A 20,916-nucleotide genomic window follows, 5' to 3' on the forward strand; every position below is an offset into this window, starting at 1 on the left:
AATATTAGTTTTATCTGAATAAATTGTTAAATATTGCTATTATTATGCCCAAGTGTCCCAAATCCCTGTGCTAAAATCTGCAGCACACACACACACACAAAAGAGGCAGATAAAGCAGTGTCTACAGAAAACTTCAACAGTTCTACTCGCTGTAGCAAACGGTATGAAGTGGAAAGATGGGCAAGACCAGCAGAAGCTTTTCACAAGTGTAGAAGCCTAAATCTGTGTCATCCACACACTCACACGGGCAATTCACGATGGGGCACTGTCCATCCCATCCTGTGCAAAGCCCTTTTTTGAGGATTTCTCCCCTACCGCTCCCTGCTCCTTATACACTGAAGTTTTTGACCATCTTTTTTCCAAACCAACAGTTAGTTGCCATGCTTAGAGATTTTTTTCTCTGACTGGTGTCTCTTCACAAGGCAGTCAATGCTTCTTGCTTTAGAGGTGCAGATTAGCCGAGATGATCTTTTTCTCTCTGTTTTGCATGCCAGGTGGCTCGGGGTGGGGTTGGTTTGGTTTTGTTTCTTGGCTGACTTTCATAAGAGTCTGAAATGTGTATCCACATAAGCAATGAAACATGAGAAGAAAAGAGAGGGCTCCATTCATCAGCAATTCTTCTGGGAGAGCAGGTCTTTCCTACAGTCTTGTGTAGGTATGTTGAGTGCATGTGCAAATGTATTCATGGCCAGGGACATGTCAGCCTGCCCAGCCACGTACTCACTTACAGGTATATACCTCTGTTCTTTCACTGCACGTGTTGCATTTAACATAGCAGCACCAATGAAATTTGCAGTTGCACTGCCACACTCTCGAGTACTGGTGTGTATTGTAACCTCGACCACAGCACATCAGATCGCAGCCATTGGACTGCTGGGCTGTCTTGTTGCACATCCTTCCCTGCGTTCCCACGCTGCCAGTGACAGGGTCTTCTTCACAATAATTGGGAGATTTTTCTATGTACACTAAATCTGTATCCATGGGTTTGCGATAGGAAAGTGGCTTCTTTATTTTGAGGAAGGTTGGCCGCTTGTTACGACTTGCTCTCACGGGTTCGACTTGAACAGCTTCGTTGTATTTGTCCTTGAGGATGTAGCCCAGCTCCCGGAACTTAGGCAGGGTTGTCCAGCATGTTTTAGTGGTACAGGATCCCGAGACCCCATGGCACTTGCACTCTAACTTCATGTTTTCTTCCAGAATCTGTATTTGGAAGAACAAAGAATGATGCATTAATACAAGCTAGAGCCTCTTCAAAACAACAGGGTTATTTGATGCATATTGAATGACAGTCACGGATGGGTTTGGTCTCCAGCATGAGTTGCCACCAGACATAAGCCACATTCCCACCAAAGCTCTGGGGTTTGTTTGCCTGCTGATGCTGTTGTGTCAGGTAGCAAACACTCACCAGTGTCAACTGAGTTCTGCCTGCAAAGCTGATTCCCCATTTGCACTTGGAGTTAAGCGGGGAAGATAACTTTGCCTAATTTCACAGCCCCCGGGCCAAAGGTAAAATGGGACCCTCCTTAACCACAACTTTTCTTCACTTTCATTTGCAGTATCATTGTACAGCTTCAGATTTGTCTGTCGTTGCCATTTTTGGCATATGGCAGTGAACTGGCAGAAAATCCCACCTCTACATGAAACACCACATGCAGAATGCTTTGAAAGTTCAACAATAGGTACTAGAACTTGATTTTTGTAAACAGAGGTTCAAAAATAAACTGCATTTCAGCTCTTGCACCTGAAAATAACATAAGCTGGTGCAAGATGTGAACAAGCAGATAAACTCTATCAATGCTCATCCTCCTGTTGGTCTCGTACTCGTCAACAGTGTAGAGAAGATGATCATTTATTCATTCAGGCATCATTTGTTCTAAACGTTGCAAGTTAATGCTCCAATTTGGAAATGTGTTACTTTGATATACCATAGTCTTAAGTTCTTTGCGCTTTCTGGAGGGTTTGAAGAGTTTTGCCTCCTCTCGTGTGGATAATGGAGCATACGAAATGCCCCAGCTACTTTGCAAGAAAACTAGGCCTGCCTTAGAGCATAAAGGGTAAGAGTAAAGATGAGGAATTGGTTTCATCGTTTGTCATCAATTCTTGTTAAAAATTTTCTACCTCCTTAATACTGTAGAAGTGTCTCAAACACCTCAACATCATGGCTTGCTCCACCCTGTCTCATATTCTCTTCTTTGTAGGGGTCTCAAGCCCGAGTTGTCACTACTTCCCTTTTGATGATAACAAGCTTTATCTTCCCCTCAACCGTGACATCCCTTGAAACTTTATCCTTGTATCTTCTCCCTTCTGCTGGTTGTTTACCAACCCAGTCTTTTCCAAAGAAAACTGGAGACCAGCTTAGTCCCTGCTGTCTGTCCTGAGCCCTATAACTGACCTCACTTAGCAGCTACATTGGGTTAATGCTAGAAAACATACCTAATTCCAGCAGTTTATTTCCCACTGGTCTTTGTTTGAAAGAGAACAGAATAAGTCTGATGATTAAATTCTGGCTAACCTGGCAGATACCAGCAGTGGAAAGCCCATCCAGAGGGATTATCTGGGTTCAGGGAGTGGCCACATAATTTTTCCCCTGAGAAACCCCAGCTGATCTGTGCAGCTCCAAACCTGGGCAGCCTGGACGGCTGGAGGGAGGTTGGTGATATGGAAATTTGAATTAACCCTTTGCTATAAACCCCCCACCCCCTTCAGTTTGGGATATTTGGAAAACTTACCATGCAGACACCATCACTGTCTGCTGCTGGAAATGGCAGCCTGCACTGAAGGAGCCAAGTCCAGCTCGAAGGCTAGACATGTGTGTTGGGACTTCGGGTCTAAACTCTCAGCATAAACTGGGGGTGGCAAGGAGCAAGAGTACATCTGAAGTCGTGCAGCCAGCAGATCATAAGTAGTGCAGTAACACTGGCGAAAGTAGCTCCGTCCTGTTCTTGGCAGCCTTAAAACAAGTCGTTTAAAGACTACACATAGTAGCTTGTTATTCTCAGACCTTTTGGTCTTGAGGCTGTTCCCATGTCACCTCGGCACAGTAATTGCTACTGCCTAACCTTAGGATAGTCTGTAGCTGCTTCTTTACTCGTTGTTCTCCTCTGCCCCTTTTCACTGAAGATAGGGATTTCAAAGGCATTAAAATAGCTTTATTTTTATTTTAGTCTATGAGTTGAAGTGTCAGCATGTGTGGTCTGAAGACAGGATTAAAACCCCTGGAAAGTACAGGTCCAAGATTTTGACAGATGTGACCTTAGTGTATATGAGGTCACATTTTGTGCTACTGTTTTTAAATTAGATTTTCATGCAAACTATCTAATGACTGCCCTAAAACTCAGATGTGAGAAACTTTTATATTCAGATCTACACCTTAACTTGCAGTTCTGCTCAAGCTTTGGCTTACGTTTTGCACTATCTTCTTATCTTGAGTTTCTCTCTCAGCCACTGCATACTTCTTTTATTGCTCACTCATTCATAAGGTAGTACACTTAGAAGATAGATGAGGAGACGGAAAAGGAGTTATAGCACAGAAACCGGAAAAATAACATAAATTCTTTTAGCCTCATTTGTACCTTTTTAAAAGCTCTCTTTTTTTAATTTGAAACTAGCCAGGGATACATTTCTCAGCCCTAATTCAATCACTGCTCTTGTTCGTGTGGTTGGCCTTATATCCTGGTACTAAGTTCAAACTTGCAACAAAATATTTCTAACTCCCCTTCCATCAGGATCCGCCAAATTGACTTGAAACATTTATACAAAATACATCATGGCTTAGTGTCATCTATCCAGGTAGGGCTTTTCTCCTGAAGTGTAGTTAAATAGCCTAAATTGCCCTTTGGTTTATTTCATTAACATCCCATTTACAGCCAGCAATCTCTGAAATGAAGAGTAGTTCCACGGGAAAGAGCTGAGCAAGCGGCTGGAGCAGTTCAGCAACCGGGCAGCCTCGTGTCAGGTGTTGGTCTCCCGCTCCGGGTGACACGATGCCAACCAGAACGAGCTTCTGCTTTTCTGGTCTCACTGAGCACAAGTGGTTAGGATAAAAAGGTCAGGTTTTGCCTGAACATGAGAAGTTTGAGCAATACTAGTTGAGCCCAAGTACTAGGGGTCCTTCTTAGACAACCAAAAATGCTTCGAGGGGGATGGGAGGAGGCAGAGGGATGAGAAAGAGTTTTGTCATTTAATGCTGTGCCACATTTATTTTTATTTTTTTTTTTTGTAGATAGCACTCCTAAGATTTACTGGCTCACGCTCCCTTTTCTCTTGGCGTTTGTTGGGGGTGTGTTTCTGGTACACTGTGCTAAAATTGCTCCAACGCATCTGCCTAATTGGGTCTACTGTACTCCACAACTGAACTTTCCCTTCCAGTTCTGCCGTTTCTAACCCAGCCTCTCTACCTTGCGCTCACAAACCCTTTTGTTGGTTCTGTTCTTGTACACCCTCCTCGCTGGTGCTGTCTTTCAGTGTGGTGTTTTGCAGATTCAGCCAGAGATGAATTGACTCTACAGCCTTTAGAAAATAGGCTACATGTAACTTGAACTGTCTGTCCTCAGCAAAAGCAAAAGCCTGCAATGGTGATTTGATAGTTTTATTGTACTGTGATATCAGGTGCTTGGGCTATTTCTTTTGCATTAAAATATGCGGATGGTGGTATTTTAATACCGTTACATTATTCTAGTAGCTTCTGATAAATCAGTGCCTTTATAAATTCAAGATGAGAAGTGAAAAGAGAAGGAAGAAAATAAAATAGGCGATTCTTTCGGTAGGGACAGAAGTCCTCGATCTTTCCCTTGGTTTTCATGAGCCAAAAGAAGTGCTCTGCCCTTAAAAACTTGGTCTGTGTTAAAAACGAAAAGCGTTCTTCACCCTTCAAGATCAGGATTTGTTTCTTTGAAGGCACTAGCCAGCAGCTCACACTTTTTACGTTAGATTAAAACTTTATATATGTTATAGACTGACTTTTCCTAAAATGTAAGAGCCTGAAGGGCACAAAATTTAAATCCTAGATCCTCTGTTTCTTACCGAATGACCATATCCAGCTCCGTCAGCCATGGAAAGTAAATCTGTATGCACCAGTGAATGCTCTGAACTGGATTAAATGCGAACAAAGAGCTGGAGTTCTTTTAGCTTTGTCCACTTTTTCTTTGAGCTCCTACAGTAAACTGTCAGTACTTGTTTTTCTGTCTCCCCCCCCCCCTTGCCATTAGCCTCTGGGAAATAGTTTGTGTGAAGAGAACTTGCGCTGGCTCTCTCTGTTGATGTTATCTTCAGATATAGTACCTTTGGGCACTGCCAGAAGGAACTTAACGTGTTTTTTCTTTGCCTTTAGTTTTGCAGAGCATGAGTAGGGTGGGTCATGTGAGGGTGGCAAGTTGTAGCTCTGGAGAACCATGCAGCCCAGGAGCTGCATGGGCTGGCCCCAGCACTGTGGTCCTGCAGTGGGCAGGGCACCTGGTAGTGGTACCCTGGCTGAACCAATGGTCCTGGTTTCCAGTGAAACCAGCAGAAAGTGCTGGCTGGTGCGACTTGGCACTGGAGTGGCATTTGCTTATGAGTGCTGCTGCCCTGCAGCCGCGTGGGAGGTGTGCACCCCAGGAGGTAGGATGGGTGCCGCAGGTGCTCGGGTCTGGGCAAACAGGGAGGTTGCTATGTGGCTGCCGTGCTCAGAAACACGGGTCACACTCGTGCAGTGGGTTTTCTCAGCTCAGTGTCTCCGTTACCCGAGTTAGTCAGTGGTCTGTATCTCCCTGGGTTTCCAGCATCTAAAGTCAACTGACTTTCCAAACACATCTACCAGGGCAGCCTGGGACCCCGCATGCCCACTCGCGTGGGGTCAGGTACTGCACAGCCCTGGGTTTAGTCACCAGAACACCAAAGCACCCGATGCCAAAGCTGTCCTGAAGGACTTACAGTGTGAAATATAGCAACCATCGCACCTCCAGTGCATTCTCCTTCACCAACAGGGTTTCCCATAGAAACTAAATCCTGCCTCACAGGCAACAAACTGCTAATACCATAGGGCTTGAGGCCCGGACCCTTTACTACACCATCAGAAATAACTCAGACTCCAGTCTACATGTGAAGCAGATGTAATTAGTGAAACAACAGACACTGATTCCTATCCCACCAAGGCCATAATCTTTCCTAATTTTGTCTGACATCAGATCATCTGGGTCAGGAAATACCTGTCTCCTATAAGTGCCTGCACACATACCTTTACTACAGGTCAGAGAAAACACAACTATTGGCAAAACAAGAGTGAATTTTTCACTCTGGAGAAGAACATAGCAGGGCTTGGAGAGTGGTCACAACATTTCTGTGGGCTGGAGAGGCCAATGGACAGATGCAAACCTGCCCCTTTCAGCTTGTGGCCTGTGAGGATTTATCTTACTTTCAGAGGAATTGTAGCTATAAGACAAAGCTCCTCAAACTTCAGGAATTATGTCAGAGATATGTTTTTTGCTTTTGAAGGAGGATTCATTGAGTAAAATATTGTCTTAAGCTAATATAATAAAGCTATGTCATATTTAGTCTTTCAACAAATTAACTTATTTAAGAACCAAATCATATCTAGTACAACTGGCAGTGAGGCCTAGAGTGAGACTGGGCATTGAAAAGGGCAGTGGATGCATGTGTAAGATTGATTTGACAAGCAATAAAAGGATGACGTCTAATTAAAATGACTAGGAAATGACTCTGCCACTTGTTTTATTCCAGTGAGACAGTAATTTCAAACAGATGCTACCATTTAGGTAACTTGTAGGACTGTCTTAACACCAGAGCTCTGAAACTTGAGGAAAGCAGAAATAACACTTGATGTTTTTTCACTGGAAAACAAAAATGAACACGAGGGAACATAAAAGAAGAAACACTGCTGTTAAAGACAAACCCTATGAAATCTTTCAGAACTGGGAGAAACAGCATAATAAAAAAGTACCCAAATGCAAGTTTAACATCAGCAAAGGCATATTTAAACAGAAAAGATTCTTTCCCATCAGCAGATGTTCACTAACTATATTAATAGAGCTGCTGTAAAATGTATTCTGTAGAAACATAACGTATTTTGCATTGATATCCTATGGCAAACTAACTGCGGATGAGTTTGGAACCGATTGTGTCCCATATTAAGAGTGACTCATTCCAGGCAGTCTTTCACATTTCAGTTGAATATATTATGAAGACCTTATTAAGCATAGCCAAAAGATTTTTTTCTCATGTTTTTGATTAGTAAATCTGTGCAAAAGAATATCTGAAGGCAGTATTAAACAAATTTGATATACTGAACACTGAGCTATGACTATTCCAGAAATACTACTGCCCCTGGCAGGTTGAACCACTTTTCTCATTACAAGAAATTTTTTGTTTCAAATAAAAAATGGCTGGGAAATCCCCACAGCATGTGATGTACATTGATCAAATCACCCTTGCACTTTCCTCAGAATAGATGTCTAAAGAAAATCAGGCGGCATGCTGGTCTGAGGACTAATTACGAAGACAGCCAAGAGAATGCTGATAAATGACAACGCTAGAAACATCACAGATGGGTGGTATTTCCCAACATCACCACCTGCCTTCAGTAATGGATATCCTATTTTAAAGAGCAGAAACACTTTTTCCAGATTCTAACTCGTGATACCCTTAAAAATGAGGACTTCAGAAATTTTGCACTCTCATAAGTTTAACGTTTTGTGTACAATTTCTGACTTTTCTCTATGCCACCACTAAGCAGGAGATTCCTTACATTTCTTATATGCACTTTATAGAGTTTCATAATTATTTTATACTTTATGCACTGGAATATTAGTTGCCCTTTACTTCAGCTTTGTAAAAAAAGTTGACCATATGCAGCAATTGTTTTCTAAATGCAGCTTCTATTTCCACAATATATCAAATGAGTAAAGAAAAAAATATTAGTTAGTCTTTTGGTATGGTCACAGCATTCATGCACAGTTGTCAGCACACACAACCTGAATGAGATGTTCTTCTCTTTCCCTGGGTAAGTTGTCTTGTTTAAATTGGAGGACAGAAGACCTAGTACCCTTCATTCAAGTTCAAGAAGGACAGGGAACTGCTAGAGAGAGTTCAGTGCAGAGCCACAAAGATGATTAAGGGCGTAGAACATCTCCCGTATGAGGAGAGGCTGAGGGAGCTGGGTCTCTTTAGCTTGGAGAAGAGGAGACTGAGGAGTGACCTCACTAATGTTTATAAATATGTAAAGGGCAAGTGTCATGAGGATGGAACCAGGCTCTTCTCAGTGACATCCATTGACAGGACAAGGGGCAACGGGTGCAAGCTGGAACACAGGAGGTTCCACATAAATATGAGGAAAAACTTCTTTACGGTGAGGGTGACTGAACACTGGAACAGGCTGCCCAGAGAGGTTGTGGAGTCTCCTTCTCTGGAGACATTCAAAACCCGCCTGGACGCGTTCCTGTGTGACATGATCCAGGTAATCCTGCTTCCGCAGGGGGATTGGACTAGGTGATCTTTCGAGGTCCCTTCCAATCCCGGACATTCTGTGATTCTGTGATTCAATGACTGGAACTGGGCAGAATAGTAAATGAACACAGAAGTCTGCGAGCAAGGCCAGTAAAAGCTGAGAGGAATGCAGCAAAAAATATTTTCTCCTACATGTTTTTCTTATACTTCTGATAACCTTCATGACTTGCCATGCACTAAATCAAGTTATCACCACCCCTGGGACCAAAAAACAAAAGACCAGTAGAAAATAAGTTTCACGGGAAGCTTTCATAATTGTTATTTTTGAAGAAAAGTTGGACTTAGGATAAAAAGGACATAGCAGTTTTTAAAAAGAGATTTAATGAGACAGATTCTCACACAACCTAATAACGCTCTTCTCAAATCATAAGGCATGGTCCTTGCCTTTTTCCAAACTGTAGGAACTGCTATGTGAAATAAAACAAGGCGTCACAGTACTTCAGCTTTCTGTCACCGAGAGGTCCTTCTAGGAGGACACCTTATATCCCGCTGTAGCTGCTCCTAGGATAAACTTCTGCCAAAACCCTCTCAGTTTTGCAAAGTGGATTCCATGTATGTGGCTCAGAGTCTTCATCTAGCTTGTTCATTCTTCAATATTTTTCTCTGACAGCTCTGCAAATCTAATCATGGCCCGTGAAAGTCAAATAAGATTCTTAAGTTTTTATTTATCTTCATCAAGATACTGCTTGCAAAGACAGTGGGCACGATGTGGCAACACCTGATGTTAATAGCTTAGCAAAATCTGATACGGATTTGAGAGGAATGATACACGCAGAAATCCACACTGCCACGTCAGTCCCTCCTCAGAGCAGGTCTCATGCCAGGTATTCTCCTCTCCCTCACCCCCTCCCTTTTCCATCATATCTGATAACAGCTGCAAGCTAGTCTGTGGGATTCCTTGCCTTTTTACGTCTCATGAACACATTCCAGTTTTCCCCAGAGAGAAAGTACCTGCACCCTCGCCTCTCTCTCTCTGGTCATCAAAATGTAAATCGAAACCATTAACTCACGAGCTGGAACTGTGAGCTTCAGGTTGAGTTTCGCATACTCAAGGGACGTGGCTGGTGACAAAGTTTTCTGTGTAATATCAAATGCAAAACCTTCTTACCCACCCTTCCTTCTGTTGGCAGGAAGTCCTGCTTTAAAAGTTTTTCTCAACTCCGAATTACCAAACTAATGCTTAGGTAAGTTTTATATCAGGAAACAGACTGAAAGTAGTATGTTCTGACTGTACTATTGGCAAATAGGCTGCGAGATGGGGGGTTCTTGGTGTGCGACTTTGTGTTTGCTGAGTTGCTAATGACAAAAGCTCAGTACTTGAGAGTTGGCTTGACAGTTTATTGAGGAGTTACTGCTGTGGTGGCTTCTTGGTACAACTGTCTGCAAGACTGGTCCGACTTGTGTTTTGTGTTTGTGGATTTTTCTATGTAAAAGCAGGGCAAATATTTTAACAGAAAAAAGTAGAAATAATTTGAAAACATAACTGTCAATGTGTTTGATAAACTACTTGTTTTTAAAAAATAGCTCTTGGGAGAACCATTATCACCTAGATTAGACTGGATCAATGCAGTGCCAAGTAAGTGTCATAATGTAGGAAGTCTGAAGATCAGTCATAAAAAGAAACTTGGAAAAAAGTGTTCTGAAAAAACTCTGGTTTCTTTCAATGTGCTTTCACCGACTATTATTGGATGTAGCTGAATTGTCTTAAAGACATTCAACATGTTATTTTATATTCTGTATATGTTTAAGTGAAAGCGTGATTTCCTAGCGCCTTACTGAAATGGGATTGTGAGATTAAGGGAAAATTTATCTAGGATAGTTATTTGCTTCTGTCCAAGCAAAACTGACACTGCGGATATGATGGATTTGAGCTTGTGAAATACCAAGTTGTCTCATTGTCTGGCCTACCCAGGCACTTTGTACAATGAAGCTAAAATAGACTGGAAAGGGGGAGGTGTTACAGAATTACAGAGTTGTTGGTTATATTATCTAGTTTGCCTTCCTATCACTATATAAGTTTTCTACAGTACATATCTTCATCTCCAAAATGATCCTGGATTGCATGTTCATGCCAGAAGTGAATAAAAGATGATGATCAAGCAGTTTTGAAAATGAAGAAACAACATGGTGTTCGCTGACACTAAGACAATTTACAAAGAAAATGAGACAGCAATTTTTCTGGATTTGGACATGTTACCAACATAACACTCCTCCTTAGACCATATCTACCTTTCTCACATTCTGGTCACAAATTAAAAATCACTCCAAAATACTGGTACTTCTAAAACAGCCTCTCTAAAATAGTGATCTGTGCAGTATTTTGCCATGTATTAAAAAGATGACGAATGTCCATTGTTAAAAATGCCATTTTCCCTAATCCTTACTTCAGTCTAGGAGCTCAGTCCTGCAGTCAATGTATGGATCAGAGTAATGAAGTCAATGAAATCTTAAAGGAGTGATGTCTGCCGATCTGGACCTCTTCAAAGTCAATATAATTCTTCTAGCATCCTATGTTCAGTGTCTGTTTTTAGTTTTGATCTTGGGACAGTGATCTTCATCCATACTCTGGGCTTCTAAATGTTAATGCATCAAGCTGTCATTAAAATGTAGGATGGAGTGGGGTTTTTTTAAAAAAGAAAGGAAGTAATTGTGCTTATAGTTTATATTTTAGCATGCTATTTCTGAAGAAATTGGAAGTGCTCCCAGGGAAGATGAATGAAAACTAATTTACGCTCCTCAATTTGGGAACACAATGAGTTAAAGTCTTGGGGGTTATTCAGGCAGGGATGTCATTGCTGCCCATCACTGAGCTATGTCATGGAGCCTGAGTCATTCTTCAAGTAAAAAAAATAGGGAAAACAGGAAATGACACAAGTGGAATTCATCCTCATCACAGCTAATGTACGCAGAGAGAGGAATGGCGCAGGGCTGACTCATTCCCACTAAACTTCATCTTCCGTGTAACTCTTCCCACCGGTAGGGAAGCGCTCAAATGAAGTGGTGCTGGCATTGTATAGTAAAGACTTGGGAGCAACCAGGTAGGGCATTTTGACAAATGCTTAAGCTGTCAAGAGAAAAGTTTCCAAAGAGTGATAGAAACCAAAAGAACAGTCTTACTTGTTCCAGACAACTCATCAGAAAACACCTCTTGTGCTAAACTAATAAAGCCAGGTACTGGCAGGAGTACTAGTTGCAAAATAATATCACTTCGTATTGCTTCCAAACATTTTTAACCAATAGCCACACACAGTTAATTATAGGTTCATTTAGTTGCATACCAAACTATGAGAGTTAACCCTTACGTACTCGGCAAATAATACTATGCAAGGCACATTTCTCATGCTGAAGAACTTATACATATTTTAGTACTCCAAGCCAGCAGTTTTAGTAAACAAAGCATGTTTTTCCTTTCTATCAAGCTTTTCAGGTGGTTTCAAAGTACTTCTATGCTAATTTTTCAGTACCGCCTTTATAAAAATGCAGTATTTCTTAGCTTAAATTCTTCATTAACTCCTCTGGTCTAGAAAGAAGTCGCAGGTATCTTCATGTTTGATTCACAGAGAGACATCTTTAAGCTTCAGTCCTAATACCTAATGTACTTGTCACAACTTGGTAAATGACACTGGATGTGTACCCATTGCATGCTCTGCCTACCTACCATTTATTCAGCAGGAAAGAGCAGGTAAGCTATCTCAAATTCACTTCCATTCCCTTCAGTCACACTATTTTGCGAAGGTAACGTGACCTAGACTGTGGCAGTGGCTTCAAGCCCATTGCCAAGGATGGTTGTACCTTGGGTGGGCTGTCACCATGCTGGCACATCAAGCAACATCTTCTCAGGAAAGTGATAACTATTCTTGTCATTTTAAGAGAAATTTTCCAATACTCCTCCAGCTAATCATAAGTTATCATAAGGCAGAAACTTGGTCACAATAACACATTGTGTTTTGTGAACATATTTCCATGTACTTTGTGTTTATAATTCAAAATATTCACATTATCATAAAGTAACACGATTTTGGTGTTAATTGTAATATTTCTGTGAGAATAATATTTCCACAAAGATGCCTTTCAAATTAAGTTTTATACATATGAGTTTTCTCCCTCCAGTTGCAGTTGGGACAATAGATCCACACTTCCATGTTTTCAAACAGCTTCCACTTATCAGAGATAAGATCCTACCAGCAGAGCCTATCTCTTTAGCCTAGCAGCTGCCAAGATCAGCATGCCCGTATCCAGGCCAAGAATTTTAACAAGGATCTTCTGGCCTGTTGTCAATGAAAATTTCCTCCTATACAGAAGAAAGTGGAATTTCCTAATTTTATGCATAATGACTAGTGCAGTTTAAGCAAACTTCACTGGCTTTCTGTCTTGCTTATCTGGCTTATTAGATTTTCTCCTTTTCATTCTAACAGGTATTTTAAGCAATAGTTGGAGCTTTTGTCTTACAGGTGAGCAAACACGTATTAACAGAAATTCACCTTCAAGGTGCACCATATTGATGCATGTAGTTCTGTCAGCTCACCCTCCAGACCAGCCACAGCCATTGCTCTTTGTTAATAGTTTACTACTTACAGATGACCTAAGTAGCACCATCCAACAATACCATTAATAGTTCCTCTTTATAAGCCATATATAAATGAGTCTTGATATCAAGACTGATGTTTTTAACAAAGGGCTAACCAATTCCTCTACGTCTTTAGTTCAGAAGGTTATAGGATGCCTGTAACAATAGCTTCTAATCAGCAGTTTCACCAGTACATAAACCCATCAATAAAAGAGACCATGCATGTCTGTAGCACACAATTAATATATTAACCAGATATTAATTTTATAGATCTCTCTTTAAGAGGAACCTTAATATAAAGTATAATTCTGTTAAGTAGAATTACAAAAAAATCTTAATGCTAAGGTATTCCTTAGCATAGTTATTTAAATCTATAATGTTCTGGAAAATATTTTAAGACTTTAATTACACCTTTTAGCCTAAATTTGCTCCAGCTATAGCAAGGCAGACTTCTCAGGCTGATTTCCTGAGAAAACAAAGCCTAAGTTCTGTCTTGGTGTCTGTCTCCCTTCTGCCTTCCTATCTGCTGGTGTCCCATTGGTAACAGCTGCATCTTTTTAGTAATTTCAACCAAAGGGCAGACATTTTGAAGAAACTTCTGTGAAATAAAAGACCACAGGGAGGATACGGATCCTATAAATACTCCAGGTGGCAATGTGAACTCTAGTGTTTTTAGATCCCAGGCAATTCACAAACAAAGAGTTTGCCATCGCCTTTTAGACATGCTTTTGCAGGACAGCATCTCCACTGTTTCATTCTTGATGTTTCCTGGAGCTTTTCTTTTTTTAAACAAGGTCTTAATCCAAGCCTTTTGGACACATATTCTTGTCTCCTTATTGAACTTACACACTATTGTGCCATCTCAATAGTTAATTGTTTTATGACTGCAGGATTTATATACCCAAAGATAAGAGTATGTGCTGTGACTCAATTAAAAATCTCATGTGGGAATAGCCTTGTAAGAGAACACATGGTTGTACTCATAATTGTGTGTGGTCTTATATTTAGTATAAGATCTAGTATGCTTAAGGCAAGGCTAGTTTCCTTAGTGTAAGCCACAAGCTGACACTGCCAAGAGAACCTATTGCTAGAGCACCAGCAATAGAAGTTGGCTTAGGTCTGGTTTAGTGGTACTTTCCTTCTGTTTGTCCCAGAGGACCAAATGTAGTCCATCACATACAGCTCACTTTTAAGTACCAGAAGGCTCAGGGTCATTCCAATAACCAGTTCTAATGCAAATTAATACTAGTGCCTTTTGGCACTAATTGGGCATGCAGAGCCAAGCACCCTCCCTGCAATTACCTGAAACCCTTATCCTTTAATAGATCCATTCTATGTTCTTCCAGTACCAAAACAGGCCTTGTTCGTGCCCTTGGACTAAAAGGTTGTTCTTCATTTAATCGATTTTTTAATTGTTTACTTCAAAATACCTGGAAATTCTTTCCATTAAAGCAAAAGTCTGTTCCATTTGTACAGCAAATGATGGCAATTATTGCTTTTGGTGGGTGTTCAGGGCTTCTTGACTTCAGAGTTTTCTGCCACCAAGTGTCTAATAAGGCATTTAAACCAAACCTTGGTTTAACTTTCATGTTTACCAAAACCTGTGTTATGTATCCTTCCAAATGTCTCTACTTAGCCCAGGTAACTGAGTTCATGTTACTGACTCATCATTGCAAGGCTCTTGGAAATGTTCCTGGAGATACTTTCAGCTCAGACTCTAGAGGTTTGGGTTGTGACTGCAGAAGATTCCAGTTTCTATCCCCGTTGACACGGCATGGTAGCAGAGGTCCAACCACGCAAACCTAGAGTTACGTAATGAACGGGTATACTTTGTCAGAGATGTAACGAATGAGACTGCACAGTGCAAGATCTCCACCATAGGTCAGTGTAAACTTCATGTTTAGTATAAACACTGCCTGTTTCTGTCTTAAAATTGTTCTCAGTGGAGAGCCTGGCCTAACCATTAGTTTCCTGCTGACTTGGCCAATACCTGTCTTCTGTTGGGTTTTGCTAAAATTGCTAAAACATGGAGACAGGAGTGTCTAGTTTTATGCAAGGAAATCAGCCTTAGGTTTGGAAACCTAAGCTTGAAGTGTGGCAAATGTCTTCTGGGGAATACAGGAGAAGCAGGACTGTGCTCATCAGCTATTTCTGAAAATTTCGCAACAACTTAGGCCTAAATTTAGGTATGAAGCTCAAAAATTTTGGATGCTGATTTAATTTCTCGATAAAACATCAAAAAGCACAGGTTAATAGAAATAATACAAGGCAAAATAGCCATGCTCCTAGGTCAGAGTTAAGGCTGATAGGCGCTATGTTTTTTCTTTCTTCCAAATTTTGTTACATGATCAGCGTAAGTTTTACAATACCCAAACACAGCACATATTTGCTTTGAAGAGATTATGCTTTGTGATAGCTGCAGTTGTTTCATATCAGTAATGTTTGTTTAGAAATAAGGGCTTTAATTCTGTGACATGAGAGATGCTGAAGACTCTACCAAGGGTCCCATCCAAAGGTGCTGAAAACACTGGGAGAACTGAATAATCTCTATATCAACTATTTTTGTCTAGATGATGTTCCCCTCTGAGTACTGAATGACAAGCGTATGCCCTGTGGGAAATGTTGCTAACTGTCCAAAGAGAAACACTGAATTAAAATAGAAAATGTCCAAAAATGTGTGACCCAGCCAGTGGCTTTGCTGAGCAAATTAATCACTATAGCAAGCATCTGATTATTTCAGTTATAAAAGGTGCATGATATTAAATTTGGAATTTGAGATTTTTGTTATTTATTAACAGACCCTGGCCCTCAGTCTCGGCTATCTTTGTCAGCACCATGACATATTGTCAGCTCTAGTAATCATATACATGAAATGCATGTTTTGCTCATAATGCCAGAATCCTCTAAAATTGCGACTGCAGGTAAGTGATAGCATTTATCATTCCCTAATCTTCAGCGTAAATCAGGAATTCAGTTTTCAACCACATAAGATATAGGGGGGAGTTGAAAGCCAAAATACAAGCAGGACCATGTATCACAATTTCTGATTAGCTGAAAGTGGAGGACAAGTGGAATGAAAATTCATTCTTGTGGATTACAGTTCTTGTGCAGTCCAATTCCTTCTCATAATTTAGGCTAACATTAATGTTCCCTTTATCTTTCCTCTGGGCTGTTGAGAAGATGCAGAGCTTGTCTGTCAAGTTTGGACTTGCTTTAAAACTATTATCCAAAAAAAGTAGGAAAGCCATAAAATAGAACTTTGATCCTTTCAAATGCAAACAAAATACCCTAAGAGTGCACAGGAGGTATATATTTTTTCACACCTAGGAAATTGCCCAGCAGAGCCATCTTGTGCACTGCAAACACTCAGCAGGGATGGGGTTTTTGGAAGCACTCAGCTGTGTCCTGTGGTCCCACCAACCTCAGTGGGAGTTTTCCCATTCATTGAATTGGACTTCCTCCAAACTCAGTGCTCAGGCTTTCTGGAGATCCTGCTGCCCCCCAGCAAACGTGTGGTGACGAAGTTGCCAGGAAAGACTTTGTTGCATCTAACGCTCCTTTTCTAATTGCATTGAACTACAGCTGTGGTGCCAGGCCTTGAGGCTGGAGGGTTGGGAGAGAAGGGAGGTACTCTGAGCAGGAGGGCTGTGAAGCACAGGAACTGTAGGGTGGGACAGGACTGGGTTTACCTGGCATAATGTGCTATAACTGGACCCACGTATGTGGGTGGACACTCCTCCTCTTTGCCTGTGCCTTACGGCCATGTCAGTTTGAGATTTTTCAGAAGCATTTTTTACATATTCCATCTGGTCACAGTGAGGCACAAGCCACATGTATAAACCTTCTCCTAAACCTTCTCCATTTGCCTGGTTTAATCTAGGCAAAATATCGTACAGCTTAATTAAGCAAGCCAGCTACCAGGACATTCTACATAGGCATATTTGGTGCTCCTAACACCAGATTTTCTAGATGTTACATGACATATTAGCACTGGAGCCACAGTTTTTATTTATTAAGACTTCTGCTTTGTGGAAGTGCTCTGTGTTGCTTTGGCTGAAGACTATTCTCATGGTGTTTTCAGCACGGTTATCTCCATTACTGTCTGCTTTACTCAGTTGTGCCACTGCTCTGCCCCATTCTCCACTGCCAGGATCCATGTTAACATGTCTAGCAACCTCATCTGTCAGAATTGCTACTGCCACTATCAACAAGGAGCACCCACCTGCCCACAGACTGATCTCCCCATCTTCCTATGGGAATGGACGCATAGGAGGCCTTTTCCTGGTCTTTTATCAGCCAGGTAAGAAACCTTGGAAAGGTTTGCGTGTTGCAGGTGCAGCACTGGGCTAACTGGTGTGCTTGTTGCTCTTACACGCTCAACACATCTGTTGAGGATGGAGGTCCAAGTGAGGGAGTAGTAAGGGGAGCTGGATGTAAATGAACAAGCTCTTGAGCATGCACGTCTCACAACTAGTCCTGGGTATGCTTCTCACTTCAGGATCCCTCACAGGAATTTGTAACTAGAAGTGGAAAGTTACTCCTGAAAAATGCTTTCCAATTTCAAGGCACTCTAAATCAGGAATGTACCACAGCTGTGATTGTTTCAGAAGTAGTTAGTATCTACCAGGAAGAGGAAAATCATTCATCAGCTTTGTATTTAAGGAGCATCCCTAACATTAAGAACTAGAAGCTTCTGAATACAAAATCAGGAACATTTCTGTGCCCACGCCAAAAAAAAAAAGTGAAAAACCGTTGGAAAATGTTAAGTGCAATTGCAAGGGCACTGTTAAGTTCTGAACTCCAAGAAACATGTGGCTGTGCTGCTGATACCATAATATCACTTGATTGCTGGTGCCAGGAGTATCAGGGCAGCCTCACCCAGTTCTGTTCTGCTCGAAGCTGGTCTCCTAGACTCTCTGGAGTCTATGGTAATTTTCAGCAGCTCCAGACAGAGGCAAGATTTTTTCTGATGTGCGTGTGCCGTTAGAGACATTCTTTCTGATGAAGCTGGGAGACAGCTGAACGCAGAAGTACGTGTTTTTGGTTAATATTAGCCAGTTGTGCTGTGTGCCGAGATTGCTTAGGGCCAGATTACAGCTGGTGCATGTGTATGGGAACGAATCTTTTGGCTCCACTATGGGACTCGTGTCCTCCTTGCAGGCACACCGACCGTACCCTGCTAGCACTGCGCTTGCCAGGCAGTGTGCATCCCTGATCATCTTCTGGAAACAGAGATCCTACTGGGAACTGCTGGGATGCTGGGGTCCCCCTGGAAGGTCGTAGCCTTCCTCAGGCAGGGCCACCCCAGCGGGGCTGCAAGCCCACAGGCTGCACTCCCTCTCAGCTGCAGGCCGCTGAACTGAGCGGTGGGCACGAGCAGGAATAGTGCCATGTTTTCACGTGCTTTAAGACTTAGACTTAAATCTCCAGAATTTCATGCCTATATTCAGAAAAATTATAAATGTTACATTGTTTTGCAGCCTCTTTAATTAGTCTCATCTCTTTTCTAACAACGCACTAGATGCTTACAGCCTTTCAAGTGGTTCATCCGCAAGGGCTTGTGTTCTGCGCTGCTGCTTGTAGTCAGGCTAACAGGCTAGTTAAGGTAAAAGGTATCTTGAATGGAGTAGAAATAGCTGTCTCCTCTAGAGGATAGTTAAATTCTTGCAGTGGTGTGGTGATTGCACACTATGCAAGAACTGGAAGAAGTTCAGGGAAGTTATATGGCGGCAACCTCCTCCTGAGGTCAGAGATGCTAGCAAGGAGGTGAGTGTCATAAGTGTAGGCTTTACAGAATAGCCTGGGAGAACTCCTGAGCTCCTTGCTTTCCAAATGCTGGTGTTTCACTTCAACATTATTATAGTTTTCCCTAAAGGATAAAATACTAACCACTTCAGTCTATAATGATCATTGCATGATCCACTTTAGAAACACCTTCTGGTTTCTCACAGTTTTGCTTGGTATTTGCAGCAACCCTGTTAAGCACGGACTGCACTCCTCCTGTGAGCCTTAGAGCTGAAAGGGAACACTGAAATGCTACTGATTCAGAGGATGAAGATACACTGCAAAGTTAGTGCACCTAGGTATGCCTCCAAAGAGAAATGCTGAATAAAAATCCACCTTGATGTGCTCTTGAATTGCAAAAGCCTTCTAATGCAGCCTGTGCCCATGATTTATAACAATGACTCATAATATTGCATTATACTTAATATGATGTAACGCTGATGCAAGATGCCATTTGTGGAATTTCAATGTCACAGAGAAAAAGAGAGGAGAGAGCAATGTGGTCATGTACCTCGCCATGCTGTCAAAATGAAAAGTTTACAGCCAAAATATGTAGAACCTTTCAGTACCTACTTTGCTATTTTTTAGCAGGATAACTTGGAGAATAACATTTTTATTTCCTGGAGCATAAATATCTCTCAGACATATGTTATTGTGTTACTTACAGTAATTTAATTAACTTTGTACTTGAGAAGACAAATTTGCCAACGGACAACTCAGTCTTGCAATTATAACCCCTCACATGGAAGTTTGCAGGGCAAATCAGGATTATGCCTTTAAATTAATTCAAGCTTTATCTCTCTTTTCTGACCCAGCTGTTATGAATTCTCCTCCTGTTCTCCCTGTACTGCTTGCTTCTTCCTGCAGTGAATCAGCATTTCAGGAAATACTAATTCAAAGAGGAAAGACACCCTAAACTCTGCTTCTGGAGGTCAGAAATAGCTGTTCTCCAATAGGTTTGATGATGTGAGGCTTCTCGGACTGCTTGGGGCCAGTTTTGTAGGGTGTATGCGACCCCTGTTTTGAACTCTGCCCCTTCCCCTCCAAATAGCCTGGGAACTTTCAAGTTGTGTCTATGTGCTACAGAACTGAGTCCGGGTGGTTTGTCCCAAGACAGAGAGAAACAGAGAGTTAGACCCCTGTCCTTTAACAGTAAGGAAAACTGTTACTCGCTCCACCCCAGCAGCAGAGGCATCATGGATGCTCATTCTGCAGGAACTGTGGGCATCACTGGCACTAGTTTGCAGTGTGGGAGCAGCTGGCAATGGAGACATTTCACGCATGCTGATCTCAGGTGGGAGTGTTTCTCACTGCATCCTGGGCGAGCACGCTAATATTTTTGAAGCATTGCACTAGCAAGGCTGTTCAGGAAAGGGAATAGGAGCATGGATGTTCTCCACCTATGACCTCTAAAATCCTCCACATCTGACACAGTGAATTTTTATTTACTTCCAGAAAAAGCTTGCAGTATTGCTTTGACAGAGTCATACATTCAGTAGGTTCAGAGAGACTGTTGTTGGCACCACAGGAAGCAGAGAGACATCTGTCTAGGTAAAACAAGACTATGAGAAGGTGAGAAGTCTTGGACTGAGATCTCCAAAAAGTCTGGATCAGGTTTTCCCTGATGGCTCTCTGTTGGTTTATACCATGCAGTCCTACCTACGCTCAGTTTCCCTGGTAAGCCCAGCAGACCTGCCTGCTGCACTACAAAGTCTGTCATCTCTTGCTCGCCCAGACAGAACAGATGAATTTAGCAGTGCTTCTTAAGAAGACAAATAGATAATAACATATGTATGATTTACTAGAGTGCATCCTGATTCACCTGCAGCTGGTGTCATCCTAAAAAAGGACATTTTCACAGGTCATTCGTGAGCACCAGGGGAGTGGGCATAGCATACAGCACAGTTTCTCATTGCAAGACCAAAGAAGTAGAGGGGACTGACTTTTGAAGAGCGTAGTGGTGCCTACAGGTGAAGATAACAAATTAATAAGAATTGAACATCTAGTTTATTTTTGGAAGCCCAGTAGGTGCCAGTCTGTCTCCTAGGTGTATAAATATCATCAAA

The 20,916-nt window shown here is 41.7% G+C and overlaps 1 protein-coding gene across 1 annotated transcript in view; it reads right to left on the reverse strand.

The window, feature by feature from the left end:
- Positions 1–720: 720 nt before the first annotated feature.
- The window catches only part of WNT7A (Wnt family member 7A), a 35,841-nt gene continuing 15,645 nt past the window's right edge, over positions 721–20,916 (reverse strand). The window contains exon 4 of the mRNA XM_068419912.1: positions 721–1,200. Within this exon, the coding sequence (XP_068276013.1) occupies positions 721–1,200 (480 nt within the window). The remainder of the gene's footprint in view (positions 1,201–20,916) is intronic.

The sequence above is a fragment of the Nyctibius grandis genome, chromosome 29 (genome assembly GCF_013368605.1).
Source record: "Nyctibius grandis isolate bNycGra1 chromosome 29, bNycGra1.pri, whole genome shotgun sequence".
Classification (NCBI taxonomy): domain Eukaryota; kingdom Metazoa; phylum Chordata; class Aves; order Nyctibiiformes; family Nyctibiidae; genus Nyctibius; species Nyctibius grandis.